The sequence below is a fragment of the Podarcis bocagei genome, assembly GCF_964188305.1.
Source record: "Podarcis bocagei genome assembly, chromosome: 6".
NCBI lineage: Eukaryota > Metazoa > Chordata > Lepidosauria > Squamata > Lacertidae > Podarcis > Podarcis bocagei.
Window position 1 is genome coordinate 74780569 of NC_138130.1, and position 18014 is coordinate 74798582.

At 40.9% G+C, this 18014-nt stretch overlaps 1 protein-coding gene across 1 annotated transcript in view; it reads right to left on the reverse strand.

The window, feature by feature from the left end:
* Positions 1 to 6312: 6312 nt before the first annotated feature.
* The window catches only part of F5 (coagulation factor V), a 37845-nt gene continuing 26143 nt past the window's right edge, over positions 6313 to 18014 (reverse strand). The window contains exons 17-25 of the mRNA XM_081198861.1: positions 17312 to 17491; positions 16463 to 16579; positions 15175 to 15246; positions 13396 to 13490; positions 10804 to 10959; positions 8389 to 8533; positions 8125 to 8273; positions 7287 to 7469; positions 6313 to 6729 (exon numbers count right to left, since the gene is read on the reverse strand). Coding sequence (XP_081054987.1) covers positions 6583 to 6729; positions 7287 to 7469; positions 8125 to 8273; positions 8389 to 8533; positions 10804 to 10959; positions 13396 to 13490; positions 15175 to 15246; positions 16463 to 16579; positions 17312 to 17491 — 1244 coding nt within the window. The 3' untranslated portion in view covers positions 6313 to 6582. The remainder of the gene's footprint in view (positions 6730 to 7286; positions 7470 to 8124; positions 8274 to 8388; positions 8534 to 10803; positions 10960 to 13395; positions 13491 to 15174; positions 15247 to 16462; positions 16580 to 17311; positions 17492 to 18014) is intronic.

Genomic DNA, 18014 nt, shown 5'->3' on the forward strand with positions numbered 1-18014 from the left:
CATCACTCAGTCACCTTGGGCCAGTCACTGTCTCTCAGCCTAACCTACCTCACAAGGTTATTGTGAGATTAAAATGGGGAGGGGACAACAATCTACACCACCTTTAGCTCCTTTGAAGATAAAGTAGTATATAACTGATAAAAAATTGAATGTCCATTAACTTCAGTGGGTCTACTCTGAGTACAACTAGGTTATATTATTTTATCAAGGATATTGTTGTCCTGTGTATCCTTTAAAGTATCTCTCTCACACACAATTAGATAAAAAGCTGTGCCTTAATTAAGCATCTGACCTTGTGGCTGCAGCTGACATGAATTTTAGGTGATGCAATTGTTATCTGAACTTTCAAAAATAAAGAGGCTCTGAATAATATGGTGTCACAACCACTACCAGTTCTCATGACTGTTTTGCCTGTCACTTTGTAGTTTAGGACCCATTGATCTGACACATTATTTTTGAATCTGTGTCGTCACAATTGATTGCTATCCAGATCTAGAAATAGCAGGAGGAATCCTTGAGAATTAGTGTACTAGAAGGTTTCTAGCCACAAGGCTTCCCTTCTGTACACTCAACAGCATCCTTTCTCTTTCCTTGCTGAACTTCAACTGAACTTCTGTTATTGAGTTTCATGAGTTTTACCCTGATCCAAGGTCAGATCTAAAAATAGCCTTTGCTCTATATTAAGGGAAATGTCTACAATATTCAGGATAGGCCCAGGTCTCATACACAGAGGGACCACATTGATATTGACAAACAGTACATTCTTCCTGAGAGCCTCTCAAATGAATGTACACCCCCCCCCACCCAGGACTCTTGGGGGCTTTAAAAGGCCCTGCTCCAAGGAGTGGAAAGGGCTCAGGAAACAGGGCTGCTTCTGTGTCCTGCCTAGATTAGTCTATACTACATCATGTAAGGAGCTTCTCCCCTCTGAAACTTTGGGGAGCCTGAGTCTTCATCAACCTAATAACATAATCTGGATCCCTCTCTCAGTTGAATTTTGCATGAAGTACAAAGTCAGAGTGAAGTCACCTCAGAACCTATCTATTTCACCAGAGTAAACCAGTTTCAGTTATTGCTGAAGGCGCTCTCAAAGCACGTTGTAGCAAGCATCATACACGAGACTGTTTCTGCCTAATGACTAAGCATGGTCTTTTGAAATTTCAGGTGTAGTCACCCAGGAATCACCTTATTCCACATAAGATCAGCTGAATGTATTGCAAAAGACAGGGCCAACAGACAGAAAGGGAAAATAACATTTCCTGGCTATAGTGTACCTGTATTGTAAAGAGCTCCTGATTTAATTAAGATGTGAGCTAACGGGGGACACTATTAGAAAGTTTAAAATGCTGGCCTAAGTTAAGCTACATAAATTCTAAACAGAATAATCAATGATACAATATTGCATTAATTATAAAGTACTAAAATAATTTGTATTAAAATTATCATGCAAATATTGAGCTACCTGGATGTCAGCAACTGAATACTGTGGGATTTCCAAGTAAACATGAATATAATAATAGTAATAATAATAATAATAATAATAATAATAATAATAATAATAATAATTTATTTATACCCCACCCATCTGGCTGGGCTTCCCCAGCCACTCTGGTCGGCTTCCAACAAAATATTAAAATACAGTAATGCATCAAACATTAAAAGCTTCCCTAAACAGGGCTGCCTTCAGGTGTCTTCTAAAAGTCTGGTAGAATTGTGTTGTAGGTCTCAAACTCAATTTCTCACCTGTGAAATGAGACTATTTTTAGCCAAATCATTCCTGCTACTATGAGGAGGGATTAAAGAAAAGATATGAAAAGCTTGCTTCATTTTCATTAGCATATTTTATGGGAGTGAAGAAATTGCAATGAAATTCTTTTGCCAAGGTGTGCTCATGGACCACACAGATACAACAAAGCAGAGCTGTAGCTCCTTTCTTTACTTTTGCAGGTTTCTCTTCCTTGCATCCTAGGATTTCCCTCTGCTATGTCAACCTGAGTTATCTGCATTGGTAAAGGCAGGCGACCCCTACAAATAGCTGGATGTCAGAGGCTAAGCTAGGATCATTGCTGATTGTTTAAGACCAATACAATGTTATTTGCCAAAAGTGAAATGGAAAATAAAATCCAGTTTAAATAAAGTACAATGAATACAGGAAGAATAATATTCATATGGTAAGCATATGAGCTGGCTGTGTGCAGGAACTCTGAACAGAAAAAACATAATAATGTTGCAACCCAGAGTTTGAGTCAGATGCTTTGAAGTAAACTCATCCTTCACAGGTATAAGAAATAACAACAATGAATGATTTGTTTAAAATTTAACATGCTTGATAAAGTGAATCAGATGCATCTAGCAGTAGTCAGCCTGGCAAAAAACTTCAGATTTTTAAAAACAACCACTGCCTCAGATTAGATCTAATTAAGCACTTATCCAGTTTTCTATGACTTTGGGCCAAATTGCATGAAAGTCATGATGAGATTTCTCAAAATTCTTTTTATTTCATTCAAAGCAGATGTAGGCTGAAATTGATCAAGGTTTAATCCTTCCCCCCCACTACCTTTTGCCCTATAGAAATTGCTCCCCACTTCTAAATTGATGTTAGCCCATGTGGGGCTTCCCCACTCCTCAACTAGAACTACAGTGGTGCCTCGCAAGACGAAATTAATCCGTTCCGCGAGTCTCTTCGTCTAGCGGTTTTTTCGTCTTGCGAAGCAACCCTATTAGCGGATTAGCGCTATTAGCGGTTGAGCGGCTATTAAAGGCTTAGCGGCTATTAAAGGCTTAGCGGATTAGCGGCTAAAAGGCTATTAGCGGCTTAGAAAAAGGGGGGGAGCGGGGGAAAATTGGAACACTCGCAAGACGTTTTCGTCTTGCAAAGCAAGCCCATAGGGAAAATTGTCTTGCGAAGCAGCTCAAAAACAGAAAACTCTTTCGTCTAGCGGGTTTTCCGTCTTGTGAGGCATTCGTCTTGCGGGGCACCACTGTAATAGCAGCTTTGCGATAACACTGGTCAACAACAAATTTGTTGTCTGCGTTTTTTCAGCTGATTTAGGATGAATCTGATGCACTGAATCCAAAAATCACATTGGTTTTGCTCAATCAGGTCAAGTTTTTGAGCTATGGCCACATGTCGTTTTTTACGTTTTTGTTCACATGTACGCTTGTGTGGAGCATTTTAGAAGAAGTTTCTGGGGGTAAAATGCCATGTCGAATAATTGTTTTGATTGGAAATGATTTATTTTAATGACAAGAAGTATTCAGGTCCAATAGTTCTGGGTGATTATGTCGAAAAGGGATCAGTTTGAAGTCATAAAACCTTGAAATCTCCCATAAATTGGTCCAGCAAAGCATAAAGTTGGGGGATCAAAACTAAGTTAATGGGGCAGCCGCCCCACGAAGTATCCTGATCTTCAATCAGCTCGTCGTCCTGTAGCTCATTGTGATGAAATTCCAGTGCCTATCTTCGGAGAACTTCCTGACATTAGTGACGAAGATGCCTCCAGTGTTGAAGGACATGAAGAAGAAGTGGTTCTTGAAGATGATGCTCCACATCCATTTTCCCAAAAGGAGTTGAATGATCTAATTCACGACCTCAGCTTGTCAAAGGACTGTTGGCATCCAGATTGAAGGGAAAAAACCTCCTCTCTGACAGTGCTCGCATCAGCTTTTTGCGCAACAAGCATCAAGAGTACCTCCGTTTTTTCTCAGAAGAGAAGGACTTGGTGTACTGCGCAAATATTGTGCAGCTTCTGCTCAAGCTTGGAGTGCCACAGTACGAACCCAAAGATTGGAGACTGTTCACTGACAGCAGAAAGCGATCACTGAAATGTGTTCTGCTACACAACAGCAACCAGTTTGCCTCTATACCCCTGGCTCACTCGAGTACACTGAAGGAGAACTATGAAGCGGTGAAGTATGTGCTGGAGAAAATTGATTATGATCAGCATAAGTGGTTTACAGTGGTGCCCCGCAAGACGAATGCCTCGCAAGACGGAAAACTCGCTAGACAAAAGAGTTTTCCATTTTGGAGGTGCTTCGCAAAACGAATTTCCTATGGGCTTGCTTCGCAAGACGACAATGTCTTGCGAGTTCCTGCTGGTTTTTTCCCCTCCCCCCCTTTTTCTAAGCCGCTAAGCCACTTATCAGCTGATCCGATCAGCAGATAAGATGCTAAAAGCCGCTAATAGCGCTAATAGCGCTAATCCGCTAATCCTTCAATGGGCTTGCTTCGCAAGATGAAAAAACCGCTAGACGAAGAGAATCACAGAACGGATTCTTTTCGTCTTGCGAGGCACCACTGTATTTGTGTGGACCTGAAGATGGTGAACTTTTTGTTGGGACAACAGTCTGGCTTCACCAAGTACCCATGTTTTCTGTGCATGTGGGATAGTAGGGACCGTGCTCAGCATTACACGAAGAAGGACTGGCCTGTGCGGGAGGAATTGGTGCCTTGCAAAGAAAGGAATGTCATCAACAACCCTCTGGTGGACAGAGACAGAATACTCTTCCCACCGCTGCACATCAAGCCCGGCTTAATTAAGCAGTTCACCAAGGCTCTGGACAAGGATGGTGACTGCTTCATTTACTTGTGCCAGGCTTTTCCAGGATTGACCATGAAGAAGTTGAAAGCTGGCATCTTTGACGGTCCTCAGATCCGTCAGCTCATCAGAGACCCAAAGTTTGGAAACTCAATGAACGAAGTGGAACTGGAAGCATGGAAGGCATTTGTTCTGGTAGTGAAGAACTTTCTAGGCAACAATAAGGCCAGAAACTACACAGAACTTGTCAACAACATGCTGACTGCTTTCAGAAACCTGGGCTGCAACATGAGCGTCAAGATGAACTACCTATTTTCACATATGGACTGGTTTCCTGAGAACCTGGGTTCAGTGAGTGACGAACAGGGGGAGAGATTCCATCAGGACATGAAAGAGATGGAGACCAGGTATCAGGGTTGCTGGGACGCAGTCATGATGGCTGACTACTGTTGGACTCTGAAGAGAGACCTCCGTGCTGCTGAGCATTCCAGGAGTTCCAAGAAACGGAAGTTCAAGCCCTGAAGTTTGAAAAATGGTGAAGCAACATGCAATTTACATGTACTTACCTTTATCAATGCCCACCATTCAGTTTACAGAAAACCTGACCTGATGGAGAGAAACGGATGCCATTTCCTGATTCAGCAGTGCAAAAATACCCTAAATCAGTTGTAGAAATCTAGACAACATTCAAAAGTCAAAAATTGTTGCCCAGTGTAATTGATTTTAGTTGGAGAAACAGTGTAGGGGAATGGAGTCAAATGCCTCCAATAGCACCAGTGACTGGATCCTGTTCAGGCCCTTCCCCAGTTGATTTTATACTTTAAAAAGAAGAAGTAAATGTCTCCTACATCAGATATAGTTTGGGCCTTTGTTCCACAGCAGGAAAGAATGAAACAACATTTGCTATCCATGGGCGAAGGATGGGGAATCTGTGCTGCCTCCAGATTGTGCTGGACTCCAAATCCCATCCCAGCAGCAAGTATGGCCAGTGTTCAGAGATGATGGGATCTGAACTTAAGTTCCTGCACCCAGGCTGCAAACTTTACTCATTGCACCACACTGGCTGAGCCATGATTTTAGTGTTTTTGAACTAATTCCTTTCTAGCATTTCCCCTCATACAGTGTCAGTTTTGTTATACAGAAATAAGAATACAGCCCATTTTCTTTGCCTCTTAGTAACAGTCCAAAGGTCTTCCAGATCAGTGATTTTTAAAGTTGTTGGAATAAACAGGAGCTGCCACCAAGTGTGCTTTTTACACATTAGATATGCATTGTTTTGCATTTTATTCAGAAAATATGAATTAACATCATGAAACAGATCCTGAAAAAGTGTTAAGCATCTTGCAGAAAGATTTACCACCCGCTTATGAATTTCAGTGTTAATCCACCTCCAAAGCCATGGAAGGAAGACCTAACCATAAATAGTTAGCAAAATACATGACTGTGCATTTGGAGACATACCTTACATAACCATTTCTACTTATCTTAAATCATGAAAAGTGGGTGGTGTTGATAGCACGGTCTCAAAAATCCAAATGTGTCTTCAGGCCTACAAACGTTGGTGACCCCTGAATTAGAAGATGACCAACTAACCTCCCCTGAAGGAATGGCTCTTCAGAATCCTTTGGTAAACAAAGCTCATACGTCTGCTGACAGCTCACTGATCAGAGACTCCTGACCCCACTCCTCATTCCCGCTCTTACTATCTGGTTTAAGCATGCTGTTCTGAGCATGGAAGAGGGAAGGTAGGAAGTACAGAAGATGGCAAAGGCAATGATGGTAATACATTAAGGTATCTATTCACAGTGATAATGGAAAATACAATTGCTTGTTTATCTTATGCATTCACAGTACTTAAATAGGTATGAATGTCTTTTAATTGAATTTTCAAAGCTATTCCAATCCACAGCTTAAAGTGCTTTGGATACGGACCCCATAATCACTCTAAAAGAGTTTTTTGTTCTGGTTTCCCCTTTTACAACATCTGGTATCAGCAAGCTTAAAGGCTGTGGGGCTTTCAGTATGAGAGTCTTCTGTTCAGCCCCTAAAACACATCACAACCAAAGAGTTCTATCCGAAGTGCAATACTCAGATTCCATGTTTTTGGAACGACACGAAGGAATCGGGAAAATATCGGTGGCCTGAAGTAGTTCTTGACTAGGCCACCACTGTTAATGTTACCTGTGAACACCTGAAAACAAGCATAACAAAATGAGTGGACAAAAGTGCAGAATGAATGCACAATGAGTAGACAAAAGGTTGGACTAACATATTCCCACAATGGCACATAATATCTAAGTTCATATAAACCTGTGCAGTCCCTTATGTGTCAGACCATTGGGCCATCCTTTGAGTCCACGGCAAACACTGTACCTATTATGATTCTCTAAGTTCTCAGGCAGATTCCAGTCCCCACAGTGTGGTAGGGGGATCCACTACACATTAGAATTTGGACCTAAGACCTCTAGCTTTTGATCTTTACAATAAAAACACTGTTCGGATATGTAGCTCCAGTATTTTATTCCACGTTACACAAGCCATATCTAATGATCACTGGTCCCTATATTGCTTGTAAGAACACTAAATCCTTGGTGAAGCAAAATGATTTGGCAGTATAGAGTCACTGAGTCAAACCTGGCAAATCAAGACTGTTAAAGGAGATCTCAGTAGTAGGGGGGAGTGGCCAACATTTTTAATGCTTATCATAAATGAAAATAATAAATAGGGAGGGGGAGGAAGAATTGGTACCTTTTCCATGGAAGTTGAATCATTCATGTAAGGCTTCCACACTGAACCATCATCGCTGTAGAGGATGGAAAATGTCTTCACATACATTTCACTGTACATTGATTTAGCTCCTTGTGTTATGATGCCTGTTATCTTCTTAGGTTGAAGGAGATCAATCTGCAGCCATTGTTGGTTGTTGTTAGACTGTAAAATTAATGAGAACAGTAATAACACTGAGTTGTGCAAGTTCACTGGTGAATATCCAATACTTGCAAATCTTTAACTGAGTTCTACAGAAGTGCACAGGGTCACTGAACACTGAACGAAGACTCTAAAGTAGCCAAGTGTTTAGCATCCTTCCATGTGTTCTTTATTTAATTATATGTATTAGTTGACCTACAATCAAAATAATTTGTGAAGTGGAAGCAATTCAAAGAAAATAAAACAGTTGTTAAAAGAAAGCAATGAAAAATTTAAAGCTAAATAACCAACTCTTCATTCAAGCACAATTCCGTATATGTCTGCTCAGAAGTAAGTCCTATTAAGCTCAGTATTCCAGGGTTAAGTGTGTATATTAATCAAGGATATCACCTGCAGGCATTACAGCTGCTGATCCTGTGTACACTGGAGTAGATCCAATGACTTCAAGCTACAGGTATTATTATTTTTTAACGGAGTTCATTCACTAGCACTAGCGCTAACTTCTTTCTTCTTTTTCTGTTGATTTCTTTATATGGTATTTTAATATGATGGTTAGCTTGTGTGCAACCCTGATTATTTCATTTTTACTCTACTTTTACATTATTTAAAAAAACAACAACAACTGCAGAAGCTTTGATTTTGCAGCTTTTGTCTTTACCTTTGCTTGCCAGGCATTCATCTTCCCTTTGAGATTGAGGCGGGCAAGAGATGGCTCCCATGAACCCAACCAAGTCTTCTTATAAGAAGAGGCTGTAATTTGCACGTTCTTGATAGCCACACTTTCCATTCCCAACGGCATAAAGCAATCTATCATAAAAAATATGGACACATCCTGGTTAGATCTCCTAAGCAACAGTATGGTTTACAGCAAAGATGTACACACAGAAAGAGAAAGGCCTCAGCTGCAGGATCCAGGTCTTACCTTCTGTATCACAACCCAGGAGTTCCATACGAAGAGTAGGCCTGTTATAGAACTTGGTTGGATACACCCTAATATACCTAGCAACAAGAGGAGGGTCAATGAGGTTTTCTTTTATTCCATGGGCATCTGAATTGCCTTCAAATACCTAGTGGAAACAAAAGAGCTCTGTAAGTAACTCTGCGGTATTTGTTCATGGATAAGTGTCTCACATATATTTTCTTATATGGATTCTGCCCATTTGCCTGTTCAGACCCAGAAACCTCCCCCCTAAATAAATTCACACTTGACTCAAATTTTAGTTTTGGTTTTTGGCAGAATGTAGGCCCAACTTTATTGTTTACAGAAAGTGACTGGTTGCATAGGCTCTGGTTCGACTAGCTCCCTGCCATGCAGGTAGCGCTGACTCAGTGTTCCAGCATAGGTCAGCCAAGGGTGAACACCTGGATAAGCGAAAAGTTGGGAACGGACTATGTCCGCCACACAAATGTCCCCCTGGACTCAGGCACGGGCACAACCCCCTCTCAGGGGTGGACCAAACCATTTGAGTCCCTGGATTCCTTTCACAGAATACGCTTCACATAGGGAATGGCGAGAGTCTTCTCCCATCCCTATCACCTAAACCAGAGCCTATCCGCAACCCTACAAGTTGTGACGATTTGTTACACAGCAGGCGAAACGCAAATGGCAACAGCCAATCAGCCAAGTGGGGGAAATTCCTGCCGTGCCCCTGTCCCAACGACAGATGACACACAACGGCATAGCAAGGTCAAGCGCAAAAGCCCTTAAAGTAGGGAGAGGTGGGCGGGTGTTCCGAATGCACAAGCCGAAAGAGGAAGCTCTGGGTCACATGCATAGGTATAAATAGGTCCCTCGAACCGTTTGGACTGTGTCCCATTGGCCAGATTGCACCTAGCTACGAGGGACCTACCAATCGGGTGTTGTGGCTGACAAATCTTGCCCACCCACAACAGAGGGGATCGGTTTCCAGGTCTCACCGCAACATGTACCCTCTTTAAGGGAGGACAGGATTTCTATACAATTTCTCGGGCTAAAAAAGATGGACCATAACAGCCCTGAACCAATTTTTATTCCAGTTAACCATGCATAATAAATGGTGGCTCTCTAGGTGGAGATGTGTTTCAGAAGATGCACCCAGCCAGTTCAGTGGGGACTGGATGAGAATTGCAATATGAATGGAGATACACATGTCAATGCACATTTATATCCTCATGGGCTACATGTGGAAAAGGTCACTTTCATGTCATATATGTTTAGCACTGGCATCTAGTATTCATGTAAGTTTAGCATTTGTATTCTCATATTTATTTATTATTACGTTTACATCCCACCTTTCCTTCAAGGAGCTCAAGGTGGCATACTTGGTTCTCTGTCTCACTGTGATTTTTTATTTTTTATTTATTTCTATACTGCTATATTATTTTTAAAAATCAACGTGGTTTACAGTTATACCTATATGCAATAAGACATGAAAAAATTTAAAATCAGAGACCATCAACTAACTTTTTCTTAATTACCTGCATAAGACTAGCAGCACAGAAAAGTTTTCAACAGGCATTTTAAGGTTGAAACTAGAGGTGCCTGCTGAATCCCTATTGGCAGAGCATTCCACAGGACTAGGCTGATCAAACTAAAGGATCTATTTCGTGCTGATGTCAAATGAGCCTTGCCATCTCAAGTGGCGCTCCTGCAAATGTTCGCAGTGATCAAGCTGGGATATTAGGGTTTAGGCAATTCCTATGGTACTCTAGACCTAAATTAAAGCAAGCAGACTCTGTAGTAGATGCATAGCCAGTGCAGGTATTTTTACAATGGTGTTGCAAAATAAAAAATAAAAAATAAAATAAAATAAAATTATTACTACCCCACCCATATTCCAACACACATAAAAATAATAAAATATCAAACATTAATAGTAACAATCTGATCCTATAAAAAAGTCACGATAACTTTAAAATAAACAATTTATATAAAATAAAGCAATATTCAATAATCCATTAGAATCCAACAGTAAACAGTAAAATTAAACATCAGCAAATAATAATTTAACAGTCTGCACTTATCAATTACAATAAAGAACAGGTAGCAGAACAGGTCTCTTATAAAGGCTCCCAGGGCTGGAGGGTGGAGTAAGGCAGGTGAAAAAGCTAACCTCAAAACACTGTAAAGTAGATTAGGCGGCAAGACTGGCCCAAGGTCACCCACTAAGCTTCACGGCTGAGTGGAAATTTGAACCCTGATCTCCTTTGTCATAGTCCAGGAGTCTAACAGTATCAACTGCACCACATTGGCTCTCTTTATATTAATCTATATTATCCCTTGAGCAAAAACTTCAACGCCTGCTGCCTTTTTTCCCCTCAAGTGGAAAACAGGGACAAGTACAGTAAATATACACACCTTCTGTGCCCCTAAGTGATTCCCTTTAAAAGCAACCCATTTTCTTCCATCTTTGCTGTAGGCAATGACGTACTCCATTGTATACAAGGAACGCATTAACTGCTTGGCTCCTTGGGTCTGAATGCCTGTGATTAGAACCTGGTCTTCTAGGTCCACCTATACAGGAGCAAAACAGTAGATCCATATAAGGGCAGTTTCATTGGAAAGGTATCCTCTTTGTGAGAAAGACAAGTGTGATTTTGGCACATGCACACGCAAAACTCCATGGTATACGTGTATGTTGTGACAGCCAGTTTATTTTTATTTTTCAATGTTCATTTTTTCATATAATATGCAGCTTTATTGTTTTTCCTTCTGTCTGTAATGATGCTACTGAGAAAGACAAAAACATATGCAAGATAGTTAGGATCTGGGGCCCCTTCCAGATCACTGGGCCCCAGTAATTTGTACCAGCTCCCCGCTGCTGTCCTTGTCAGCCTTGGGGCTCATTATGCTATTGGGGAAATCATACACAATCCCACCTTTGATACTGTTTGTGCCAGCAAATGTTTTGGGGCAGTCACACTGTTTCATTTCCAATCAGTGCACACAGAATACAGGACATCCACCACAGAAGACAGTTCCACTAGGCAGGCATGGCCAAACTTGGCCCTCCAGATGTTTTGGGACTACAACTCCCATCATCCCTTGCTAACAGGACCAGTGGTCAGGGATGATGGGAATTTTAGGCCCAAAACATCTGGAGGGCCAGGTTTGGCCATGCCTGCACTAGTGCTTCAATAAACTACCTGCCTAGGATGGCTAAAACAAGACTTTTTAAGAGCAAGGTACATTTCCTTAGAAGTTTATGCAGTCCTACTTTAGAGTTAAGCAATTTGGGGCACTTGAAATAAGTAAAATCAAGAGTCTCATGCAGGACAAAAAACCCCATACCAAAACTGGAAAAACATTTGGCATCTGCATGATTGCACAGTGATAGGAATATATAACTTGATACAGCAAAGATCTTCTGACCTCCTGAAGGCCATGAACCGTTTTGTAGCAAGGGGCAAACAGAGAGCAAGTCAGAAGTAGAAAACAACACTTTTGTTGATAGGTCATATTTTCCTTTAAAATCATATTTTCCTTCTAAGTTCTGGGGGCATTGTCTTTTATTTTTGTTCTTTCAGTAGTGGTACTATTTACCAGTACAAAAGCCCTTTCTCTAGATATTCAGAATTCGAACAAACAGTATTAAGTGACCTTTCTACCCTAGCTGATGAAGCAGGAGAAGTGTGCCAAAAAGTTAACTATTGCCCTAAGCACACAAGCAAGCCCTCAGATGAACCTCAAATCTCTCTCTGTCTCAGCCATGAACTTCAGAAAGATGTTTCAAAACATTCGTAGCCACTACAATAGGCTTAATCTTTTCTTTTTCAAAGATGACACAGAACTACAGAGTTGAGAAGATTACAGATCACAGGGCCTATAGGTCAATCCCCTATTCCCAGACCCAAAGAACTTTTAACCCACTGATTGTTATCTCATCACAAACAACCTATTGGGCCACCAGATGACTCACACAAGACTGTCAAGAAGCCACACAGGCCCAGCCAGGCATCTTTAGGCAGTTTGGCCTGACACCAAACATGGCAATCCATCAGATTATATTGATACAAATCCACATCACCCAGCATCTCATCTCAGATTGAAGCTGTCCCTGATACCTTCAAAGAAGAGGGAAGGTATAAGCTTTCCAAAGCTCATAAAAGCAAAATATGACCCCAGTAGTCTCAAATGGAAGAATATGAATTTTTTAAAAGCCCCACAAATTTAAGAACAAGCCCATCAAAGTCCAGTGTCCTGTTCTGACAGGCCAGCCAGATGCCTGTAGGAAGCCCACAAGCAGCACTGGAATGCGAGAGCGGTCCCCACATTTGTGACTCCTAGGAACTGGCATTCAGAGGCATGATGTCCTGCATGGTAGTGATGGAACATTTGTTTAATCCTCTTATAAAGCCATCCAAGTTGGTGGTGCCTTTACATTTTCTGAAAGTGAATTCCAGAGTTTAGCTTTGCATGAAAATATAATTTATTTGGTCTGTCCTGATTCTTCCATCATTTAGCTTTATTGGGCAGTCCTGTGAGTTCTGGTATAATGAGAGAAAATTTCACCACGTTCTCCACACCATGCATTATCTTATAGACCTCTGTCATGCCCTACCCCTCGCTCTGCTTTTTATTTAACCTGAAAAGGCCCAATTGTTGCCACCTTTTCTCATAGGGGAGTTGTTCCAGCTCCTTAATCATATTGCATGCTCTTTTCTGAACATTTTCCATTTTTGCAGTTACAAGAGATGTTTAATAAATCTATCCTACTCTGTTTCAGGTACAACAATGCTCTTTGGCCTGCAACTTTATCCATCAGGCTATTCCAGAAGTTCAAAGCTAAAGGACCTTCTGATGTCTAGTCTATTGGTTCTTTTACCCACACAGGCCATCATACCTTCCACTCAGCATTTCTTTTTTAAGCTAAAAAAGAAAAGCAAGCTATTTTAAATCAAGTTACTTCAAATCTATACTCATAAAACTGTTTCTGTGATCAAATCATACCTGGATCCAGGGAAGTTCACTTTCGTTCTTCCCAGCGCTCCAAGCATTGTATTTCCCATCATTATTTAATCTTGCCAGTTTAGGCTCCCAGTATCCTGGATAAGACCAAACAGAAAATGTATTGCAAAAGGAAACTGAAAACCTTAAACGATGCCAGTTTTCAGAACAATTGTTTCAAAAAAGCAGTTTAGTGGTTGTAAACAACATTATTAACAATAAATAAAAGCTATTGAATCCCATTACAAACTACAATAGGCTAACACATTCTAACCCAACAGAACAGCCAAGGTCTTTACCATCCTTTTTTGCATGCTCCTTGCGTTTTTGATGGAAACACGTTTGAACTGACTGATTCATTCATGACAAGAATGGACAAGATACTAAACATTATCAATAATACTTTTGCAATCTCTAAACAAAATAGTGAGTGAGAATTTTTTTTTTAAAAAAAACAACAACACCTGCTTTTAGGAGCAGTAAGGTAAAGGACCCCTGACAGTTAAGTCCAGTCGTGAATGACTCTGGGGTTGTGGTGCTCATCTCGCTTTACTGGCCGAGGGAGCCAGCATTTGTCCACAGACAGTTTTCCGGGTCATGTGGCCAGCATGACTAAGCCGCTTCTGGCGAAACCAGAGCAACGCACGGAAATGCCATTTACCTTCCCGCCGGAGCAGTACCTATTTATCTACTTGACCTGTGTGCTTTCGAACTGCTAGGTTGGCAGGAGCAGGGACCGAGCAACGGGAGCTCACCCCATCACACGGGATTCGAACCGCCGACCTTCCAATTGGCAAGCCCAAGGCTCAGTGGTTTACACCACAGCGCCACCCACGTCCCTCTTAGGAGTGGTCTAGAACTTGCTAAAAAAAAAACATTCTAATGCGTTTCAAATGAAAAATTTGCTGTTGCTAATTCATCACCAGCAGGGCAAGTCGTAGGTTGAGATGGCATTTTCAGAACCAATTTATAGAGCAGGTCTTTGCTTTCTAAACCAAACACCATCACAAACCACACTGAATGGCTGAGAAACTGACCTGTCAAATTAGAGCATAGAATAGAATCATAGAATCATAGAGTTGGAAGAGACCACAAGGGCCATCGAGTCCAACCCCCTGCCAAGCAGGAAACACCATCAGAGCACTCCTGACATATGGTTGTCAAGCCTCTGCTTAAAGACCTCCAAAGAAGGAGACTCCACCACACTCCTTGGCAGCAAATTCAGAGGCAAGTATAATCTATTTTCATTTTGCAATATGTGGCAAATATTTATGTAATATATTAATCGTGGACTATGGTAAGAAACTAACAAATATGGAAAAAATGGGGCGATGTTTTTTAGAATAGTTATTATAATACACCATATGAATCTGTACAAATGCCAGGACAATTCACAATTGTTTGTATTTGCAAAAAAATGTGCTGCTGTTGTTGTAATATTGTAAAGATTACAATATTGTAATATTTATAAATATTGTAAATAAAAATATTTAAACAAACAAGTTATATTCAGTATGTTATATTGCATGCCTACTAATTAGTATATTACCCATCTGTGCTGTCCATTTTGGTACCATGAAAGATAATTTTTGTCTACCACAATGGGAAAAAATGGAAGTGTTAATGTTGGGCCACCACAGAACGTGGATGTTCATTAAAGCAGTAGTCTATTGTGTAGTGGTTCCATTGCTAGACGCTACAATTTAAAGTATATCACTTGCAAAGAGACAAAACATATTCAACTTAACGACTTAAATTCCTTCACTTTGAAATTTAACTTACCTATGTAGTTTGAAGCACTGATCTGTGAGTCTTTTATAATGCCACTTGCTAGACCCATGGGCAGCTTGCATCCTATTGAAAGGGATCAAACGCATTAGCCCTACCTAAATTCTGGTGCTAGGCAGAGCAATCCTATACCCTAGGTTACACCTGGGGGTGAGATGGAGATGCACCATTGCTATATCTTGTGTGCACTAAGTCTAGGATGGGAAAGAAAAAATACACAGCCAGACTTTTTTTTTTATAAAAAAAAAAGCATAAAAATGGCAGACATGATCCCAGCATCCCTGGAAACTCTGCCAGTACCCACCAAACAGGGCCTGCCCAGTGACAATGGGTTGCATCCAACAAAGTTTTCGTCAAAATAGACTCATTGAAATTAATAGACCTGAGTAAGCCATCTTGATTAATTTCAGTGCATCTACTCTGAGTTGTTAGGATTCTTGCTCCGTGTTTGCAGTCATGGGATTGTTGCCTATCACATGACGGTGTATGTTTACATTCCACAGTGTGGGAAGTGACGGAAACAGGATGTTTTGGTATTACTGTGTTCCATGAAGTGGGACTATTGTCCTTTGTTCTTTCTCTTTTTGCTGTCTGGTGAGAAAGAGGAAGGAGCTAAGTCAGAATGCTCTGAGTGTATTATATGTAAATAAACGTAGATAAGCCAAAATGCTGTGCTATTGAGTTCTGTTACTCAAACTGCAAATAGTCTGCAGGATCGTAAGTGTGCTGATGCCTCTTGGTATCAGTCGCTGTGATGTTCGAGCTGAAGAAAGCATTTGAAGCTCCTGAACGATCGACCAGGAGGGAGAGAACAAGCTAGTTAGGCATGTGTCTCTGCCAGGGTCCTACACGCAAGTAGGACGAGCCTAACAGTTGGACCAGTACTGTATTGGATACAAAACAATGCTAATTTACCGTATTTTTCGCTCTATAAGACGCACCAGACCACAAGACGCACCTAGTTTTTGGAGGAGGAAAACAAGAAAAAAAAAAATTCTGACTCTCAGAAGCCAGAACAGCAAGAGGGATCGCTGTGCAGTGAAAGCAGCAATCCCTCTTGCTGTTCTGGCTTCTGGGATAGCTGCGCAGCCTGCATTCGCTCCATAAGACGCACACACATTTCCCCTTACTTTTTAGGAGGGAAAAAGTGAGTCTTATAGAGCAAAAAATACGGTACTAGCAATAGCTTGAAGTCCAACTGCACACACACACTGCTTCCCAACCATGCAATGACACTTATGTGCCTTGTTTTGTGAGATTCAATATGGTTAAACTCTGTTACCTGTATCTATAACAGTAAAGGAGGCTTGCATTCCTGCTTCCTGATATTCACCGACTTCTGTTTTTAAAAGCCATGTGCCAGCTCCTGACGGTTTCATTTCAACAGTACCAAATGAACCTTCAAAGCAGAAAGGAAATGCATGCACATTTTTGTTAAGCATGCCTAAACTGAAAAATGTGGTCAGAAGATGAGTAGAGCAGCATCATATTAAACCAAAGCCTACTCTGTTTTTTATGATTCTGCACTAACAGGAATTAGACATCAGGTGCAAGGTTCCTGAACTTTCACAAACATCCAGTTTTTTTGCATTCTCATGCTGTATTTTCACTACATACATTAGGATTTTTGATAAAAATCAATAAAGCAGAGAAGATCTGTAGACAAGAACATTTTCTCTTTGCATACTAACTTGTATTCAACCCAGTCTGCAAAGAGAAATGCTTAGCCCGATGTCAAGGTGATCGCAGGTGATTGACAGGTGGTTGGTGCCTGCTCACCTGTCAAAGTGGCCCGTGGTGATGGAGAATATTAGGATCCAGACTACCAGCTGGGTCCAGTTTGTCACCCCTCTTCTTATGTAACCTAAAGGAGTTAGCCAATGCATCTCAGAAGGCTAATGGAAGCAAAGTGGATTCTATTGCAATAATTTCTCAACTATTTACCATAGAAATCAGGGGTTGTTTATACGCTGATATGGACTAGGTCATTTGTCATTCTTTAAAAAAATATATTCTTTTTTTATTCACATTGATATAACTACTTAAGAATTCTTCAGAGTCATTCCAACACCATAGAGAAGAGCATTTAATTTTCTGACAACAGTATACGGGTCCGTCTGATTATATTTACCAGGAAGAAGAGGGTAGACACCAAGCTGATGATCTTCCCTTCCCTGTTCTGTGAATGTCTGACCGTGGAAATTAACAACATGAATGTCTTTTGGCCCACCCATGTTTATCAAATGCCAGTGGACCTTCTCATCCTTAAACATCCGCAACCCCTGAAGGTGGTATGAAACCCCATTAATAGCTGGAACAAAAAAGAACATGTGATCAGAGATTAAGAAACAGCACACATATCCTTCTGTGGTTGTTGTTTTTTTTAAAAAAACGTTTAGATGCATAACTGCAATTTCTATAACTACTTAGTTCTTCAAAGCCTTGACATAGAAGAATATTTCAGCTCCGTGGTTTAATTAAGATAGTATCATGATAGCATACAGTAGTAACCTGGAAATCTAATGGTCTTGTGGCAACATTGGGCAATTTGTTTTTTGCTGTCACCAGGGGCGGCACGTCCTGTTTCACCTCTTTCTCTGAAGCTGCAGAAGCCTCTAATAATCCCCACCACCACTACCTGAAGTTGCTAGTAGCAAATGAAGATTTACAGGCACAACCATCCAAACTGGGAAATGCCAACTGGCTAGTTTTACAAGACAACAATTATGTTGGAAGTTCTAATCACAGAACCACAACACATAGTTTGTCCCTATTTTCTCAATGGAGGCATCACCTTCAAATAATGCACCCAGGAACTGTGCTCCTTGCCACCT